This window comes from Dermacentor variabilis, chromosome 9 (genome assembly GCF_050947875.1).
Source record: "Dermacentor variabilis isolate Ectoservices chromosome 9, ASM5094787v1, whole genome shotgun sequence".
In the NCBI taxonomy this organism is placed as follows: domain Eukaryota; kingdom Metazoa; phylum Arthropoda; class Arachnida; order Ixodida; family Ixodidae; genus Dermacentor; species Dermacentor variabilis.
In genome coordinates, this window is record NC_134576.1 from 20,889,054 (window position 1) to 20,910,598 (window position 21,545).

The following is a 21,545-nucleotide window of genomic DNA, read 5'->3' on the forward strand; positions in this document are numbered from 1 at the left end:
CAGCCTCGCTTGACCAACAGTTGGTGCGATTCGCCGCCAGAACGGAAGATGGCTGATGCGCCCGCTGATCATCAGCGATGCATGACGTTGCTGGTGAAAAGAAAGCATACGGCTATAGATTTGGAAGCTAAGTGCTTCGAACTGATGAGGCGATTGTCGCAAATATGCTTGCATCAGATAGCAACGGCGACAACGCCAGTGATGACGTAGTAGGGCAGGCTGCCTAACGTTGTCCTCACAGGTTGCCCGGCAGATGATTCAGTCCCTCAGGGACTTCGTTTATGCGAGGAACCTTCCACTGCACTACGTGGAGGCCCTGGATGCCTTGGAGAAGGATGTTGGCAAGCTCTGCGTAAAGCATGCAAGGCTGACGGATATAAGGTTTTCCTCGTGCAAGCCAGTGAGAAGTACATGGCGAGGTGCTTGTGGCAATCTCACCTCAGCGTTTCTTCTGGATTTCTCAAGCTGACAGGCTGCCACGGCAACCTTCTCATATTTTTTAAAAGGCCCCTTTTTAGAACCACCTGTGACCCTCCGTTGCATTTGTTATAGCAGTGCCATTCTTTAACACCGACAGCTGCGGCTTGTTGCACGCAATCGGATTGCCCAGGAAGCACTTAAACGAGCGAACACAATCAGCAGCCGGATGGAGGAACGTGGTGGGGATGGGCCCTGGCCTCCCCACCATTAGAGTTTTCTCACATCAGCTCTGCCATCCCCCTATTTCGATTTTTCCATGCAACCAGTTTATAACAATTATCAGTGATAACAACGGAATTTTCGTGGCACTTGAATATTGTTATAAGTGGGTTCGACTGTAGTGAGCTCGACGGTAACAGTGACCCGATTCCGCACAGTCTGCCCTAAACCACGGTGTCTAGAATGCATTATTTGAGAGGGCGGGCTGTTTCAGACACAAGCAATACACAAGCAATATTTACTCACCTCACTCTTGTATCTCACAGCTCCTGCAAGCAGCGCCTGCAATTCTTTTCAGACACTAGTATACCACCATGGGCCGCAATTATTTGCGCTGCGTTACAGACATGCTCGGAGCAGTCAGCCTGTGTATGGACATGCTAGGGGCTGTCAGCTGTTCAGTTTCAACAGAGGCTGCCATTTTGCCTGCACTCAATGGCACGGATTGGATGCAGATCTGACAAATATGTGACTATGGCTTCAAAAATAGGCGCACTTGCCTTAGCATTTCTTCCAAGTTGAAAGTTGTGGCAGCTTTTGCATTGTAAGGTTACAAAATGAATCTGCTTTACACAGCATGGAAGTCCGCTTTTATTTAATGTTGTTTTACTAAATAAATTTGCTATACAGCCCCGGAAAAAGAGAACATGAAAGATACATTGGGCCAATGAGGGAGCTTTTCATTGGACTATCTAAAAAACGTCATGCATATGCAACCACCATTTTCAAAAGTGCTGACGTCACGCAAAAAGGCATTGGCACGAAAAAAGTCATTTCTACAAAATCACACCCCTGAGCCACTTCCCGGCGTGCCTTTCGCATGAAGTCAGTTCAGTACCCATGAATCCATAAACAAGGATGCCCACGAGTATGTACTTCTCGCTGAGCATTTGGCACCACACTTTTGTAGTCAAGTGATTTGGCTCGAACGACACAAGCCGAAAGCACCCTCAAACAAGTAGCTGCCTATATCCATGATGGTCGGTCTCAGAAATTGCCAGCTTCGAATGCACTCGTGTCCATTCTTTTTCAAAAGGCATGCACTTGTGTCTAGTGGTGGTATTGTCTAGTGAGGCCATCGAGCAGTAGTTCCAGTGTTGCATGGAATATCATGTTGCACATGCTACATGACATGCTTCAAAGAATCATATCAATGAAGAAGGCAGTGCACCCTTTGGTATCCAGGGCTGGATAGAGATATTGAAGATCTTGTTGGCACGTGCCCTTCACGTGTGCAATGTTGCATCACGCCACCAGCCAAGGAGCCAATCCCATGGCTCACAACACTAGAAAGGGTGCACATAGACTACGCTGGGCCTATTGACCGACATGTGTTGCTCATCGCAGTTGACTTGCACACCAAGTGAATAGAGGCGAGCCCATTGACGATAGCCAGTGTGGGAAAGACTGTCGAGGCGCTACAAACAACGTTCAGTAGATTCGGCCTTCCCCGAACCGTGGTCTCTGACAATGGCCTACAGTTCATAAGTGCATAGTTTCAGTCTTTCCCAAAAGAAAACGAGATTTGTCACTTACGCACTGCACCTTATCATCCCCAGTCAAATGGGTTAGCAGAGGGGGCAGTCCAGATAATTAAGCTAGGACTGCGCAAGAATCCTAGTGGCACAATGCAAGGCCACTTGGATAGAATTCTATGTCACTATCGTCACACACCTCTGCCGAGTAGGGAAACGCCAGTCACTATGCTCCTTGGCTTCGCGCCTCGATGTCTGTTGGATAACATCGTGTCGTGCCCATTTTCTGACGCAGATATGGAGTGCCCCAGTATCTGCCAAGTTGGAACCCTATTTGGCACAGGAACTGTGGGGAAGGAACCAGATGGAAGCCACACATTGTGCAAGCCCTCCTAGGTTCCCGCATGGCAATGATCAAAGTAGAAGACAGTGAGCTTTATCGTCGACATGACGACCAGTTGAAAGCAATAAAGACCAGCCATGCGGCATCCGCTGCCAGTGACACGGGAATCAAGCACGAGTTCAGCATTCAAGCAAGGAAAGCCGAAGTTGCAGAACCCGACACACAAGTGACTGAAGCAAACCCTAAAAGCGAAGGTTGGGCCAGTAACGGCAGCCAACAAATTACGGATGGCAGACAATTCCAAATGACATCCGTGATGAGAATGGTGTTGCCAATAAAGATTCCAAGCCTGGCCAGAACATGTTATGGCGGTCAACCTGAACCCAACGTTCACCGGATCGTTACCAGCCGCGAGGGAAAAGAAGCCTGATGCAGCGTCATTTGGCATGTCTTTTGTCTCATGCGCACTTTCCTTACGCATACTGCCCGAGGCTATAAAAAGCCTCTATACCAATAAAGCTTGCTCACTCTCGCGTGCTCGAGTTTCGATGCTTCAGAGAATCCCTGCACTCAAATCCCTGCGCACTTGCCGGTAAATAAAGGCAGGTGTATGGAACCCCGACCGCGCTGGAACAAGAACACTTTGCTGCATTCCCGCACGGTCACGGCATACCTTAGCACATTGTCCTCCATAGTACAAAGGCCAAGGCACATTTAGAAGCAAGATTTCCCAACTAAAGACCCCAGATGTCACAAAAGTCTCTAATAAATGTCCCTAGTCCCCATACTTTTAACCGGTGTTTTGTTAGAAAAGCTAGTACATCTATTTACACGCACACCACGGCACCTGGGGACGCAGAATACGAGTTAATTGACAGCAAAATGAATCCAAAAAGTCAAGTTCAGCTTTATGACGCACTGGATATTACGTAGAAGAATGGTACAGCCATGTGCTTATTGCCTTCCTGAACTTTGTATTTTATGGAGAAACATGAAGAACTGCAACGCCTTCACTGGTTCATCGTGGTCTAATCATTGCCTCTGAAAAAGACTGCTATAAATTTTTACATCCAACAATAGACTCAGCTTGATCAGAGAGAATAACCTGGTGCAGCTGCTTTGCATGGCACACAATCAAGTGGTGAAATAGGAGGGTAAATACAGAGCAGCTTTTCAATTAAACAAAGTCGCACTTGGAGCCATAAGGTTAATTTGCTCTACAGTTTCATTAAACGGACGCTAAAGGAAAACGTTAAATCAAGCTAGATTAAAACATTGAGCCTCTGTATTAACGAATTCATCATTCGCAGCAATAACGGAGCACAAATGGAAAATCAGTTCGTGCTGCTTGCAATGGAGCCTGTCTCTCGTGTGACACCGCGGCACCGAATGTCTCGTGCTGACCGCTAGCTGGAAGATGCAACTTGAAAGCCGATCTGCAGATAGCAGCAAAGGTGGTGGCTTTGGCACAGGTGACTCAAATTGAGCAGCGGCATCAGGAGTTCTGGAGGCAGTTTTCCACACAACAAAGCCATATATTGGTGTCCAGAAAACAATTACAGACTTCTACACAGATCAGCTATCGAATTAACTTAATATTGCTACGGAACAGCCGCCACACTGTGGTGGCTGGCACAGCTTGCCCGCACCCGTCTCGAGGCCTCACAGGAGCATCAGAGACGCCTCTATGATTGCCACCATCGCGACGTGCACTTTCCTCCGGGTTCTCTGGTGCTTCTCTCACCCACCCATTGGTCACCCATTCGACGTGTGGGCCTTTCCGAAAAGCTGCTGCCGTGCTACACTGACCCTTACCGTGTGGTGCGACAAGTGACCAATGTCACGTATGAAATCATCCCCGCCGACCTCTCAGCGTCATCATCAGCTGCAAGTGACATCGTTCACATGGCGAGACTAAAGCCATACCATACACCTTTCACCGCGGATGTGTAGACTAAGCACTGGGACGGTACTTCTGCAGCCGGGGGTGATGCTACGGAACAGCCGCCACAGTGTGGCTGCACTGAGGAGAAAGAAGACGATGTGTGTGCCAGCTTGATATAGCGTCGCCATTTTGGCCTCCGTTAGCTTCCTTGTAAATAAATTGTAAATAGCATTCAGCTTCAGCTACACATAACAATATTTTCCTTTAGTGTCCATTAAAAGAGGGTCTTTTTGTTCCTGCCGCAGAAATTAGATGCTTCTAAAGCAATCTTATTGTATAATACAACAGGAATGGGCTGCCCGAAATGAGGTTGAAATAAAATAACAATTAGTGCAATGACATTCCTGCAATGTTCCAACTCAGTACATTCAATACAAATAACCAAAGAGGCATGATTATGATGCAAGTGTGGGGCCTCCATTTTTGATGGCAAGGTGACTTACCTTCTTGAAGCTTTAGACGCAGCAGGTCATGGTACTGCGTGTAGTGCAGACCCCACGTGCCAAAACGGTGCACCCCAAGAGTACACAATGGGTGCGGCAACTTTGTAAGCACCAGCTTTAGTTCACCACCCACCGGCAACCACCACTCACATTTACACTCACTTCAACTCATATTCTCACATCTACTCACATCATCTATTAACATTCCATTTTAATTTGATCCTTATCATTCACTCGGACATGACTCGAACGTTGCTGCATTGCTGGTATCTCTGGGACCAGCCACTCAGCTTGCCGCAAGGTAATCAAAGAAGAATTAGAAATGAAATGGGATGTATAAAGCATGGGTGCTCTTAACTCTTGACGGAAAGGTTTCTGCAAATGATGCCAACTTCCTAAGCTTTACAGTCCACCATCAAGAAGTGCTGAAAAATAGAAGGACATTCCAGCACCACCAGAGTCTGACTGTTTGTGATCCTCAGTAACTTCTGTTCCGAGTTTATGAACTAGACAGTGCATTAACCCATAATAATATTAATAACGGGTTAGCATTTTGCTAAAACGTCAACCCACTGCGTGCAGACTCCAACTACCAGCTGCACCTGGCACTCCCCTCTAGCCAAGGATCAACTCTGCCAAACGCAGTAATTAACATAATTGAAATAAAGCACATTTTCCCACAGCTCACCGTGATAGGCTCCGTTTCCACGACAGTCACTGCCTCACTGTCTGCACAGCCAATGGCATCAGGACGAAGCAGCACCAGTTGCAGAAATGAACCTGTTGGCACACCGCTTATATCGGCCACTAAGCTGTCACCCTGGTAAGTCACCGACACCGTCCCCAGGGCAGAGCTGAAACCCAGCAGGGTCACCAGGAATGTGCTAGCACGCAGCATGCCACTGCAAAACAAAGAAGAGAAAAAATTATGCAGATCCAATACACATCTTGGAATCTATGTAAAGCAAAGCTTTAGTAGTGTTTATTTAAATTCTTTACAAATAACAGCAATTAGTACAACTTTGTTTACTTTCATCTTATGCAATAACATAGGTGCACCCTTAGTGGCACATAACTAATCGCTAAATCAAAAAACTAAATAAACGAATTTGTGAAATACATTTCCCCATTCTATTAACAAATCAATGTGCTTTAGAGATATCTGTGAGGCCACATTATATTTTCATGTTTTATGTAAGACTCCTAAGTGGTGGGACATTCCCATTCTCGAGAAATGGTCAAGAATCGAGTGGGAAATGTAGTGATTAAATCTAAGAAAATCAAGTAAATCACAGAATCTGTTAAATACAATTCACTATTTTATAAAGAGATTGGCGTGCTTTAGTGAAGCTGTGAGCCAACATTATATTTATTTATTTACTTAAAATACCTTACAAGGCCCTATGAGGACATTGTGTAAGGGGGGTTACAAAATCAAAGGCAAAAAATAAAAAAATAAAAAAAGAAAGTAAGCAGCCTTCAGAAATCTGGTACGAAACATACGTCCAATGCAGGTCTTATCAACATTACTAGAAAGATCAAAACATGAAAAAGGAAAAACTGAAGCGATAAAATGCCACGAAGGTACACTTTAAGTAAAAAGCATGAGTAAAATTAACAAAGGCACTAATACTAGAAAGTACGATGCAGGAAAAATGAACAAATCAATGTTCAGGTTCTATGCAAGGTATCAATTAAAGGGCCCCTGAAACGGTTCGGACAAATTTTGTAGACGCGTAGGGTACAGCTTAAGTAGAACATTCGCACCACAATTTAAGTGAAGCGTTACGTATTAATGGAGCTACAAGCGATTAGAAGTTACCCTCCTCCCTAGCCATGCTTTTCCTCCTCAACTCGTTCGCCGAGCGAGCGGGGCTAAGCTCCGCCTTCACTGGTTCAGCGTCACGATGCGACATCACATCGTCCACTTCCGGTTGTTTTGGAGCCCGCCCGCGCGAGACCTCTCCGCTAGCCGCTTGGCCGTCGACCCCAAGCGAGAGCTATCGAAGCAGCCTGCGTTGCAAGCATTCTGTCGTAGCGCCGAACGTGTTTTGTATTCCGGTAACCACAGGCAAGCTGGTCATTTCGGCAAATGACTGGAGGCATAAACTCAAGCTGATGAAGGAACATTAGCGTAGACGTACGTGAGCGGCCTGATCGGTCTGCACGGTCCATACACTTGTTGGCGCAGCGCTTAACCAGCCAAACAAAGCGCTAATATTGCTCTAACCAAGTGTAAAACAATTTAAACATTTATAAAAACAAGTGTTGATGATTACACTCCTGCGAAAAATACACACCAGCAGCAAAGAAGAATACACTTCGTTGCTGCTACTGTGTATGGTTGAGCTTTGTGCCACCAGGTGGCTGCACCATGCAGACCATTCATATTTGCCCTTCTGCTCATCTCATGGCTCATCCCGTTACGGCACAGTTAAGCGGCCAGACTCTGTCCCCTTGCGCTTGCGTCTGCCCTAATACCGGACTCGCGAAATGCTATTGCGCTAGTAATCTTCCGGTGTAAAATGACGGCCACAAACGCGCAAATCCTGGCGCCGATCGGATAGCGGCAGTCTGATGCGCAGCAGGCAGTTCGCTCGTACGCTGCCTTGCAGAGGGACACGATGTCGCAGCTTGACATATTGCCAGTCGCTACGTTTGCAGTCCACAAGGCAACAAAGTCCAATCATAGTGCTCGCGAAAAGACTGAGACCGACTCTGACCGCGGAGCTCTCTTCAAAATGGAGTACGTTGTAACACAAGCAGACGACACACGCTGTGTGCCGGAAGTGCTTAAGTGTACTGAAAAATTGTTCTTGTGCATTCTCTTTATGTTACTTTCTTTTCATAAAAACAAATTAACTAACATTCCAACTATTACGAAGATAATTTGTTTACCGTAAAGTTGGAAAAATTATCGATCACGCGCCCTTGTCAGCCAATCGGATAGCTCGCCCCACTGACGTCGTATGGGTGATTTCGGTCATATGGGTAGGGGCGGCTTAAAATTCCGCCGAGCAGTGCGCTGCGATCGGCAGCGATGTGCATATTTAAAACCTTATAATAAATTACACGCTTTACGCAGAGCACTTAGATGTGTCAATTATTGATCAGAAGGACCTACTCTAACGACTCAATACGTTTGTAGAAAATCGTCAAAAGCGTTTCAGGGTCCCTTTAATAGAATCACCCACTGTGGTTGCTCAGTGACCATGGTGTTGGGCTGCTGAGCACGAGGTCGCGGGATCGAAACCCGGCCACAGCGACCGCATTTAGATGGGGGCGAAATGCAAAAACACCTGTGTACTTAGATTTAGGTGCACATTAAAGAACCTCAGGTGATCGAAATTTCCGGAGTCCTCCACTACAGCATGCCTCGTAATCAGAAATTGGTTTTGGCCCGTAAAACCCCATAATTTAATTGAATTTATTAATAAATCATTAATATACAATTAGAATTATTATTCTGCATATTTGGTCAGCATACAAGGGTTGTACATGCCACTTCGCTGGTAGTTTCATATAACCTTTGTATGTATATATATATATATGCACAAATATATTCGCCGAGATAGTCACCATCCCAACAGCACCCAGCAGCCAGGCAAAACCGGGGAAAGCAGGCAAAGAAACCTTCGCTATAAAACAAAACTGCCATCACTAATCCACAAGTTCCCGGTAGCTTGAACAAGCTAGCAACAGTTCATTTCTTTAAGTTCACAATGCACAACTTTGTGGTGTTTTACATGCCAAGACCACAATATGATTATGAGGCACACTAAAATCAACACTAATGTTGGCCCCTTGGGGTACCTCTCACCAAGTTTCAGAATGCAAAACAGACACATAGATCACGAAGTGGCAATTGCATCTGCAAAGTATCGCATGACTGCATGGCACAAAAACAGCAGAAATTTTAAAAAACATGCTCGCGCGCCCTTTCTCTCGAGGGAGCCATGCTTTCAGCAAAGGAATCAAGGTTACCTGCACAAATGCCTCTACTTAAGATGCACTGCTTTCAATGTCCCCGGTCATGGTATGTGACCTTGTCAAATCGTCCAAAGCAGAATATGCAGTACTGTCACTGAGAGTGCACCGTGAAGCAAAAAGAAGAGGAGAAAAAAAAAAGAAGATGCTAGGGGCTGCACCATAAAGGTGCCTTGACTCCGGTATGGGAGAAGATAGGGAAAAAAGGTTGCTTGGTGATGCTAGTCGAGGCAGAAGGTGTAGGGTTCTCACACCCGCTCTTGGGACAAAGGAACGACAATACAGTAGTGCAACCAATCACAAGGGCATTTATTGCACCTTTCATAGATCAATGCCTGCTAGCCGAGTTGCTATCCACAAAACATGCCGATGGGCGCGCGACAAATCTAGGAAGTCCGACTCACCGCGACCGGATAGCGAGCGAATATGTTCGCCCCATGCTGGATCCCAACGCCTGGTCGTTCGCGCGTACGGTCACGCGAACGGTGGCGCGTTCCAAGGCAGCCACGCGAGACGGTCTCGCAGAAGCATGGGTTGGCGCACGCATGGCACGGCACGTCCGCACTGCCTGCTGTCCCGACTCAAAGGGAGAGCGCCTTGTCTTTCGATGCCCAAGTAACCCCGCCTGTCGGCGGCGTTAGCAGCGCAACACTCGCGCCATCTCTCGTACTGCGCCTCAACCAATCCGACCGCCGCGGGTGCCAGGCCACGCTGCGAAGCCAGATAACAGGAGATGCACTATGCGGGAAAAACATATCAGGGGACGCGCGAGGGTCGCGCATCCCCACAAAGGGGAGAGAATTTACACTGGAAGTGAAGCTCATCTCCTGGTAGCATAGCAACATGACACTTCAATATATCCTATCTCCTATAATAATGAACCAGTTTGAGAAATACTTGCTGTAGAACGCTCCCTAGACGAGCGCTAGAACATCCAGTGTAAAACCAAAATTTGCAATGGGCACTTAAATGCCCAAGCCACCCACAACCTCAGGCTCAACAGCACAATGCCAAAGCCACCACAGCAGGTTGTGTTCAGAGTGCACACAAAATTATAGTACTGACACAAAATATTTGTCTCGCCTTTATTCTTTTTATTGAATAGCTGTCGACCAGCAATGGTACTATGGAGCCTCAATTCCCCGAGAGCACAACAAAAAATTAATTACATTACCTTTTAATATGACCAGTTTGTAATGTGTGCCAAGTGCAGCGCAGATTTGCATGTGAAAAAAGGGGACTGATAACATGACCCTCATGCTGTGGCCTTGTGTTACCAGTCACCACCGAGGCATACACACACACACTGTGCTGCCGGAGTCCTTTGAAGGTTCAACAAGATAAGATCCACCCTACAGACAATTTCAAGCATCCTCTTGTTCAGTTGTACAGTCAATGGTCGATTTTTCGGACTCCCCAGGGGTCGCAAAAATGTCAAAAAAATTTAGCAGACAAAAAAAAAATAAATGCTTGTCTTTTACTGCCCTTAAGGTCTCAAATCGCCACAGGCACATCTGAAAAAGCTCTGCAAGCCTGCCAGCACACTTATTAGGCATATCGGTGCTTGTACAGTAAAACCTTGTTAAACTGTACCAGCTCAAACAGTAGTTTCGTTTTAAAAGTAGTAAAGACAGATCCCCGAATCAATGGCCATTGAACATAATGTGTTTTGCATCCGCATAAACCGTACCAGCTTATTGCGTACGTATTGTTTAACATGCAGTGTTTTCACTTTTCGATGGGCAAACACAGCGGTGTGTTGTCTCCATCGGGCAGCCCAGCAGAACAACAAGCCTCAGAGATCACAACAACGGCCTCCAAGCACCCTGTGCGTTTGCGCATGAAGCCACATCAACGTCATTTCGGTGCCATGCCAGACAAAGAAGGACTCGCGTCATGCTGAAGCTCGGATAAAAAAGATGCCGGGTGCTCAGCATAGAAGAAAAATTAAGACATTGTTTGTGCTATCGAACGTGACACGAAGAAGTCGGCCCTGGCACGCGACAAGGACCTACTGTTGACTATGGTGTGTGGCATTTGGAATGCGAAGAAGTTGCTCGGCAGCACTGCTGCGACCGTGAAGAGATGTCGGCTATGAGGTTTAACTTTTCGCCATCGTTGCCTCTGTTGCTGCCAGAGTGTCAACTAGCGACAGTGATAAGGACAACACGGAAAGCGACAGCACGGGTGATTTAGGCCCGACAGTGGCAGAAGCTGCGCATTATGTCAGCCTTATGAATGTAATCGTCGCGACGAGAACAGCATCCCGCAATGAAAAAGACGCCCCGCTACTTCTGCAGCACTACCGCGCGCATGCACGGAGAATACATAACGCCAACAAGGAATCTGTCATGCAAGTGTTTGCTGAGAAGAGGGGGCTGGCTGTAAAGCTGGCTTGCAGCTTCAGTAAGTTTGAGGCTGCTGTCATCGCCACTAGGCCACCGCGGCATCAAACGAAAATAACACTTTTGTCACGCGAAGTGAACAAATACTGCACATTTTTTTCCCTTTCATCGCACTCTCTCCGAGTTCCGTTTTTGACAGGTAAGTAGGTGATCTCATGCTATTTCGGTTAAGCAGTACTACCATTAAGTACGTACTTTTTCCGAGCTCCAGCCAACTACGGTTTAACAAGGTTTCACTGTACAACATAACCGATGAGCACAAGTTGTCATACTGCGACGGGCTTTCTTAACAACAGCACCGACAAAATCAGCGTGCAGACTATCGTTCGACCGTACCCCTGGCAATCGGCCGTTGAACCCACAACACGATAGCGGCAGCGTCTTCGCTTGATATATAATTAATCGCGCTCAAAATGTGTCAAACATGCCCACCCAGTTGAAATTCACAAGCTTCAACCCTCTCAAGCCGCGCACACAAAGCCTGAGCCAATGTTGATACTGTTCAGCGAAGGTTAAGCCTGGCACTGTGAAGTTCGTGCACCCACTACCGGCGGTCCTGAACTGAAATGTGAGCAGTTAGGACGAAGGAAGTTGCTTTTATAGTTCTGGCCTTAGCAGTTTGAAATCAACTACACTTCACTTTGCACAGTGCGTACACAATAAGCGGCAAGCGGCGACATAGCGCGTCACCATACCCATAGGCTGCCGGTCGCATTCGCTACGTAGATGGGTGGGTCTGTGCATGTTGTTATGCTGACACATTTCTCAATTTCAGGGATTCACTGTTTACCTCTCCATCAAATGGGAAACAAGAGATGGTGCATTCGGTATACAGCAGCATAAAAAAAACGTCTCACTCAGTTATACCAATGATGTCAGTGATGGCATCCACATTTTCGCGAGAGAACACAGCCTATAAGGAGGGACACTGTTATTCAAATAATGTTCATGATCTTTTCTATCAATATTCATGAAATTTTTCATTCTTGTTAAGACTTTTATGCTGATTTCAAATATGTAATTATTTTTCCAATAGGCCATTTAGTTCTGAAGATAAATGAAATTCATTGTTCATAATTAGCAGTAACAATAGGGCGAAAAAAGCGCTACGAAATTCATATTGGCACATGCCTGGATACTAGAAAACATAAGGAACACAATGGTAGGAATACTATTTTGATACATCAAATATTAGTCATTTTATAGCAATTCAATCTTTACTGTTCAAATTGTGGCTACCCTACTGTGATCTAAAGCAGAATTGAAAATTTTTAAAGCATAAATTCTAAAATCTGATCCTACCACTGTGTATTCTGCACACTCAGCTACATTAAGCCATAACAAAAATTATGGCTCTAGCTGCTTTGAAGGCAGAGATATCGCCGCGGCAAATCAGCGACAAGTCTAAAGTCGGTGTTTTGAGAAAACGAGAAAAAAGGAATATATTCACTTTTAATCAAAAGTACAGAATAATTTTGCATTATTTTGCAGTGAAAGTGGCTAAAAGCCACCAGGAATGTAGTCGCTCTGACCACGGCCACCCAAATGCGGCAAAAACATCGTTTAGCGCCGTTCACCGATTCCCGGTAGCTTGCATCGCGCGCGCGGCAAGGTTGTCGTTCACGCGGGTCGAGCTCCACGCCGACGCGATATCGCTGCAACACGCGCACGTGATAACGATCTTTATAGCGAAGCCAGCCGGATTACCGTTCTCTTTTGCCTACTGCGACGCTGCCGCCGCACACCTTGCACTTGACAAACGACATCAGTGCGTTCATGGAGTCCGCCTCGGAAGCCTGCCTCGGCGTCGACTGGCGCGGCTGCAACGCCGTCGGCGCGAGCGAGCAAATCTAACACCCGCTTTGTTGCTGGCGTTGACGCAAGAACTTGAAGTTTTTTTTAGCATTTATCTCCTTCGGCAGCAAATCCGCACGCTGCAACATCGCAGTGTCACGCCCAACGCGGCCGCTGTCCGTAACGATTTCACTCATTTGTGAGCTGGCTAGGCCTACTTCAGCATCGGCATCATTTGCGGTTGGCGGCGAGCTATTCTCGATGCTCTCTGAAGGAATGGAGCGCTTTTGAATGTTACAAGCTGATCGCTTCTTCTTTTTGCCTAACTTGTGCCTCGTGGCGAACTTCCCCGGTGGATCGGACATAGTTGGGCATGTGCCAACAAACCTACGAGACGTGCCGTCGCGCCTGCGGAGTGGAGCAGACGATGGCAACCTCGCACAGCCAACCACAGCACGCGTTTTTGGTCACGTGCGCTAGTCGATGATATGTGGTGTTTTATGGCGCAAGGGCCAGGTATGGCCAAAGAGCGCCATGACAAAGGTAATGTTAACGGTGCATTGTGAATGATGCAGGCAATGAATTAGACAATGAATTTCTCATGGTATATGTGACATGGCTGTAAAAAGGCCTAAAATCGGTCGCTGTGGATGGCGTAAAATATATAGTTGCTAAAATAATGACTCTGACTAAGTAGTGCTGTGGACTATGGTAAAGGGGTTTCGTTAAAAGCATGATGCAATAAAAACATAACATTGACACTTTAGCTTCAAGAAAGCTTTTGAGTACAGGGCTGTTATACGTGAGCTAAAAATTTCCTGGCCAAATGATTTCGAGAGTCTGTTTCAGCTAAAAACTCTAAAACTAGTTTTGGATTAAAAAGCGGTTCATTGCTGAGAAAAAATTTCGGGTGAAGAGGAATATTTTTGCAACATGCGGAAGTGAAATACTTTTTCCTCTGTGCTTCTATTGCAGGGCATTGAATAAGAACGTGCAGGACTGTGAGATTTTGGCCGCACTTACTACAAGTGGGAGGATACCCCCCAGTCAAGAGGTAAGAGTGAGTGCCGTAAGTGTGTCCTATTCTTAATCGGCAAAGGAGCACTTCGTTATATCGTGATGTTCTCTCCGATACCCTATATCCTAATTAGGATTTTATCAAGTGCAGTTTATTTGATATCTCAGCATTCCACTGTTGCTGCCAATGGATTTTGAGCTTGTTACGCAGGTATGCCTTAAGAGGAAGCTTTAGCTCGGGCCCAACTCCGACGCGGCCTATTCAAATACATGTAAAACGCAAAAACGTTTTTATGAGATAACCCCTGGACCGATTTTGATGAAATTTGTTGCATTTGAAAGAGAAAGTTAAATTCTAGTGACTGTTGGAAGCGGAATTTCGATTTATGGCTTGAATTTTCCTAAAAACTATTTTCAAATATTTGACCGTTTGAAAAAAATAGAAGCACGAAGTTTACAAATTGATAGCTATGCATCAATAACTGATATCGCAGTTCTGTAAACGGCATCCATTAGATCATTCAAAGCGGACAAATTCAATATGTCATTTTACATCTTACATGAATTTGTTACGTTGGTTACAACGGTTTTACAACAGTTGTATTTCCCTATGATTAAATTTTTTTATATTCATGTGTAACATATCAATTTTGTCCGCTATGGATGTACTTTTAGATGCAATTCACAGAATTGTATTATAATCTTTAGTGGTTGAGTTACAGAGTTGTAAACTTGATGGTTTCGTTTCTTGAAAATTTTTGATTTTCGCCAATTTTTAATAAAAGATTGACGACCTAACTCAAAAATTCGAAACCGACAGTCACTAGATTTTAAGTTTTTATTTTAATTGCAACAAACCTCATCAAATTTGGTGCAGTGGTTGCCGAGAAAAACGAATTCTCCTTTTACATGTATTTAGATAGGAGCTTTCGAGCTAAAGCTTCCTCTTAAGGTTGGTGGCTGGGATGGGTATGTTTATGTCCCTGTCACTAAAAGCTACTGAAGTAGCTTTCTCGTCAGCAGCATCATTGCCCTTTATGCCACAGTGGCCAGGTATCCAGCATAGGATGATCATTTGTTTAGTACTATAAGCTGAGCATAGCAATGTATACAGTTCATTAAAGACAGTGTTTTTAAGTTTACGTACGTTCATAAGGGCTCGCACTACACTCAATGAGTCTGTGAATACTATAGCCCTAGTAAGATTCATTTGCCTGATGTGCTTCACTGCAGAGGGTATTGCATATGCTTCCGCTGTAAAGATACATGTATGTGGGTTCAATGTACCGGATATTAAGAATGCTGGTCCTAGTGCTGCGTAAGCAACACCAGAAGAAGACTTAGAGGCATCTGTGTAGAATTCAGCACAAGAATATTTTTCCTGAAGCTCAAGAAAATGTGACCGTATGTGTGCCTCGGGTGCTCCTTTTGATATTTCTGCAAACGAGACGTCACATTCGATAGACTGCCACTCCCACGGCGGTGGAAGCCGCGTAGTTGCCATTATAACATTCTCTAAAATCGGCGCACCTGTTTCTTCGGACAATGTTTCCAACCGAAGGGACAGAGGAAGTCTAGTGCCTGGGCGGTTACGGAAAAGCCTAGCAGTAGACAGGTTGTAAATAACTGAATGGCATGGATGATGGAAATCTGATTTCACTTTGAGGGCGTATGAGAGACTTAAATATGTTCTTTGAAGATGTAGGGACCATTCGTTAGATTCAACATACAGGCTTTCTACAGGGCTAGTCCTGAACGCACCAGTAGCAAGACGGATACCCAAGTGGTGGACGGAATCGAGCATCTTCAAAGCACTAGGCATCGCAGAGTTATACACAATGGCTCCGTAGTCAAGGCATGACCGTATAAGACTTTTGTACAAGCTCAAGAGGCATCTTCTGTCACTTCCCCAAGATGTGCGGAACAAGAGCTTCAGTAGATTCATTGTCCTCAAGCATTTCATTTTCAGATATTTTAAGTGTGGGATAAAAGTTAGTTTGGAGTCTAAAATGAGGCCTAGAAATTTATGTTCATGACTAACAGATAGCCGTTCTCCATTAAGATCAATAACAGGCTCCGGTATTACCCCTCTCTTATTGGCGAAAAGAATGCATGTACTTTTTTCAGGATTTAGTTTAAAGTCGTTCTCGTCTGCCCACTTAGACAACTTATTCAGGCCAAGCTGCACTGGTCGCTCGCAGATACTAAGATTACATGACTTGTAACCTATTTGGATATCATCCATGTATACGGAATAAAACATTGTACGTGGTATGATAGTATGGAGCGAATTCATTTTTACAAGGAATACAGTACAGCTCAGCACTCCACCTTGTGGCACACCTGTTTCCTGAGTAAATAGACGAGACAGGACATTACCAATACGAACATGAAATGTGCGGTTGCACAGATAACTTTGAATCACCTTTAGCAAGTTGCCTCGGACGCCCATTCCAGCTAGGTCACGAAGAATTCCGAAACGCCAAGTAGTATCGTATGCTTTCTCCATGTCTAAAAATACCGATAAGAAAAACTGTTTGTGCACAAAGGCATCCCGGATATTTGTCTCGATACGGACAAGTTGATCTGTTGTGGATCTATGTTCCCTGAAGCCACACTGCAAGGGATCTAGTATCTTGTTACTTTCAAGAAAATGCACCAAGCGACGGTTAGTAATTTTCTCAAAAAACTTACATAGGCAGCTTGTTAGGGCTATAGGCCTATAGCTGCTGGCCAAAGACGGGTCCTTGCCCTCTTTCAGAATAGGGATTATGACTGCTTGCTTCCAGGCTGACGGGATGTAGCTGGCAAAGAATATTGTGTTGAAAAGGGAGAGGAGCGTTTTGTGTGCTTCGGGACGCAGGTGTTGAATCATGTCGTAAATTATTCGATCGGTGCCAGGAGCTGATTTATTAAAACTATGTAGTGCAGCCTGAAATTCAGCCATATTGAAAAGACGGTTGTACGATTCATCGCTCTTTCCTTTTAGGTCCAGAGGCAGTCTCTCAGCTTGTTTCTGGTATCTAAGGCACGCATCGGAGTAATGCAATGGGGTAGAAATGTTTTCAAAATGTGCCCCAAGAGAGTCAGCTTGGTCCTGAAGGGTATTTCCTTGCATGTTTACTAATGGTAGAGGATGAGTTTGGCGACCTTTGATTTTATTCACCCTGTTCCAGGCTTTTCGTTCGTCAGTATAAGAGTTGATGCTAGAAATATATCTTTGCCAGCTCTGCCTTTTGGCACGGTGCCACGTTCTTCTACCCTCAGACTTTATTTTCTTGAAAATGATCAAATTCTCCGTAGTTGGAGAGCCTCGAAGGTTGTTCCAAGCTTTATTTTGATTTCTACGCGCTTTCTTGCAGTCATCGTTCCACCATGGAACACGTCGCTTACAGCACGATCCATTTTTTACGGGGATACATACTGACGCCGCATCAACTATGAACGCCGTGAAATATGTCACTGCATCTTCGATAGATAGATTACAAATGTCATTCCAAGTCAAATGTGTCAGCTCCCTGTATCGTGTCCAATCGGCACAATCGACTTTCCACCGGGAGACATGTGGAGAGCACTCATCACCTTTTGTTAGTTTTATGACAATGGGGAAATGGTCACTCCTGTACGGATTCTCAATCACGTTCCACTCCATATGCGGCAAGAGTGAACTCAATGCAATGCTCAAATCAATAGATGAAAATGTTTTGTTTGCGACACTGTAAAATGTCGGATCTTTTCCATTTAGCAAGCAAGCATCTGTAGAGAGGAGGCAGTTTTCCGCTAAGCATCCTCTGGCATCACGACGACGGCTTCCCCAAAGGGTGTTGTGTGCATTAAAATCTCCAACGACAATGTAAGGTTCGGGCAGTTCATTGATAAAGGTGTCAAATTCTGTTTTTGAAAATTGGTAGTTCGGGGGGATATATACAGAGGTAATTGTAATCAGCTTATTAAACAGTACCACACGGACTGAAACTGCCTCTAGGGGTGTTTTAAGCTGTAGTTGGCGACAAGCAACACCCTTATCTACAATAATTGCCACACCGCCAGACAAGGCAAGGGCGTCATTGCGGTCTTTTCGATAAGCGGTATACTGCCGGAGAAAGTACGTGCATGAAGGATTAAGATGTGTTTCCTGGACACACAGCACCTTTGGATTATACTTATTTAAGAGTTCCTTGATGTCGTCTAGGTTGTGGAGTAAACCCCTGACATTCCATTGTATTATCTGTGTATCCATAATGTATGTGTTTTGTGCTGTGTGTCTAAGAAATATAGCTTAGCTCACGAAGCCTTTCCAGGCCCCTTGATGCGAGCTCTCTCTTTCTTACCAGCGCGCTCGAGGGAGCTGCGCCGCTCCTTGGGCGTCTGAGACGCCGGATTTGCGCTCGTATCCATTACCTCGTCTGAGGTGGTGGATACTGCCCGTGGAGCGGGGATTTTCGCGGGAGTGGTGGGCCGATCTGCACGAGCAGTGGCCCTGGGTTCAACAGGCCCGAGGGTCTGCTGTTCCTCCTTTACGGGGGCTGGAACAGAGCTGGCTGTTCCGGCTGGGGGGGCTAATGGCATGACCGCCGTCACACTCCGTGTGACTTGGGCGGCCGCCGAATGATGTAGCGCTGCCCCCCAGCGCGCCACATCAGTGTAGGACGGACTAGATTGGTTCAACGAGAAGCGCTTGCGCGCCTCTTGAAAGGAAAGGTTAAGTCTGACTTTGATTTCGATTATTTGTTTTTCTTTTTTCCATGATGGGCAAGAACGAGAGTATGCGGGGTGATCCCCTTCACAGTTAGCGCAACGTGTGGCGGTAGTTCAAGTGTCGGACAAGTGCTCGTTTGATGCACATTTTGCACAAGTAGTGCGCCCTCGGCAATTGTGCGAACCATGCCCGAACCGCTGACACTTGAAGCATCTGCATGGGTTAGGAATGTGTGGCCTTACCCGCAGTTTGCAGTATCCTGTTTCTATTGAATCTGGTAAGTTGCTAGTTCCAAAAGTGATGATTATGTGCCTGGTTGGTATTTCTTTGTCATCTCACCTTATTTTTATCCTTTGTACCTTGACGACGTTCTGTTCTTGCCATCCTTCTAGTAATTCACTTTCGGTAAGTTCGATAAGGTCATCTTCTGAGATGACACCACGCACTGTGTTCGTCGACCTGTGTGGTCCTACAGAAACAGGAATGTCCCCAAACGCTACAAGTTTTGATAGTTTGTCATATTGTGGCTTGTCGCGAACTTCTAGTAGAAGATCGCCACTTCCCATCTTCGTAACTTTATAACCTGGGCCTATTGCTTCAGTGATAGATTTAGCTACAAGAAATGGTGATATCATTCGGACTGTCTTGGTTTCATGCTGACTGTGGACAACGTGGTATTTAGGAAAGGACACTTTCGGTTGCATGAAAAAGTTGAACTGTTCACCGGTGCGCCCCCTCTTCAGGGAGCGATCAGGTAATACGGGAAAAGCTTCAGCCATAAAAATTTGGAAGATTCAGTGGCGATGGTGGCCACCCACCACCGAGCCCAACAAGGGGACGCTACAAATTGGAAGCCTGCAGACACCAGCCATGCATCGCCACTATAACCTAATATAAAATACCCAAGGTTGGATAATTACACCAGGTTAACCCTTGCCGCCAGGAATACGGAAGTGAGGAGAAGTGATGAGAAGACAGGAAAGATGAAAAAGGCGAGAGAGAAAGACGAAGATTGGAGAGAAGGACAGGAAAAGGCGACTGCCGATTTCCCCCGGGTGGGTCAGTCCGGGGGTTCCGTCTACGTGAAGCAGAGGCCAAAGAGGTGTGTTGCCTCCGCCGGGGGGCCTTAAAGGTGCAAACACCCGGCATCGACTCAACCTCCAGGATCCCCTTTTCCCCGGACACGGCTAAGCCACGCACGGCTACACGCAGGAGAGTCCAACCCTCGTGTGCTTGGGTACGTGGTGTCGCAACACACCAAATGCCTGCTTACGCAGATGCCCCTGCGGGGTCACGTGCGCTAGTCAACGAATCGGATCGCACGTTCGGGATTTTTTTCTCCCCGGATTCCAACGTCACTGGCATACTGACGGAGTCACTTTTGGCGGGAAATTAAAGAAAGAAGGCTCCTCTTTCTAACGAGACCAAGATGGCTGCGATCGCGCGCATAGAAAAAGAGCTACGCGCCGCAATAAAAAAAGGGCTATTCTTGCGCGGAACTCAGCTCATAGCTATGTTATGAATTGATATTGCGGACGAAATACTCTTGCGTGAGATTTGAAACTTGGTGAATTAAAAGAATATTAGCTGTAGATATCGAACATATCATTTTCAAAAAAATCAATTTTTTTTGCGATTTTTTCGCCGCAAAGAGCCGTGTCGTACATACAAAATGAACGCTTATGCCAAGCACAGTTTGATCTAGTAATGCTTTATGGCATGCATAAACTGCAAACATGATGGAGTTAAAGAAATGCGAGAATCAGTAATAAATTAACAGCCTGTAATATGTGTATCTGGATCACAGTTGCCATTGTTTAAGTGGTTCGGTCGCTCTTATTGACTCGTTTCAGGGTGGAACAACACGGCACATATGCCGTGTTGCAGTGTGCATGCGCCGTAATGTATGCTTTGCTAACGTTGATCGGCTGTAAGTACCTGGCAGTAAGCGTTGCTGTCTTTTTGCGATGTTGACAGGGCTTGCAAGCAGCTACATAGCGCCATAGAAAGTGTGCGAGGCCGGACTAGTAGAAGCAGTAGCGCACGTGGTCGTAAGTGCAAGCAAACCTAAGGTATCCGGCAGTTGGGGCGTCATGAAGCTCCTGAAGCACAGTCAAGTGGAGGTGTTGAGGAATGACAAGGAGAAGGGGAGGACCGTCAGGATGAAAACTGCGTCGGTACAATATCTCGCCGTTGAGAATGAACCACCGTAACGATGGACCAGTAGGAGCAGATTCCGTTCGGTCAATGAGGGTCCTCAAAGTAGTGTCACGGCGTTGCTCGTTGGCCATGTTCAAAAGCTGGGAAATGGAAAGGACACTCGCAGAAGCGTCCATGTCGGCATTGGTGGGCATGCGTACAGGGTAACGGGACAAGCAGTTGGCATCCTTGTGTAGGCGACCAGACCTATACACCACCGAATAGGAATACTCTTCTAGACACAAAGCCCATCGTCCAAGCCTCCCCGTGGAATCTTTTAAGGACAAAAGCCAACAGAGAGCGTGGTGGTCCGTTACAATGGGAAAAGGCCTGCCATATAAAGAGGGGCGAATTTCACCACTGCCCACACAATTCGCGCTCGGTAATAGAGTAGTTCTGCTCCGCAGGTGACAAACGGCTAGTGTACGCGATGGTAAGTTCATGCCCGTGCTGAACTTGGGCGAAGACAGCACCAATTCTGCGGCCATTGGCAACGGTACGCACCTCTGTAGAGGTTGAAGTAGCAAAGTGTCTTAGAA

At 46.0% G+C, this 21,545-nt stretch overlaps 1 protein-coding gene across 7 annotated transcripts in view; it reads right to left on the bottom strand.

Moving 5' to 3' along the window:
• LOC142592536 (uncharacterized) overlaps nt 1-21,545 on the bottom strand; it is a 238,163-nt gene that overhangs the window by 163,005 nt on the left and 53,613 nt on the right. For 5 of the 7 annotated variants that reach the window (XM_075704029.1, XM_075704027.1, XM_075704032.1 and 2 more), the window contains one exon: nt 5,594-5,807. In XM_075704029.1, coding sequence (XP_075560144.1) covers nt 5,594-5,807 — 214 coding nt within the window. Of the gene's footprint in view, nt 1-5,593; nt 5,808-9,296; nt 9,604-21,545 lie in introns of those variants that run through there. The other 2 variants (XM_075704033.1, XM_075704026.1) reach the window with 2 other exon arrangements.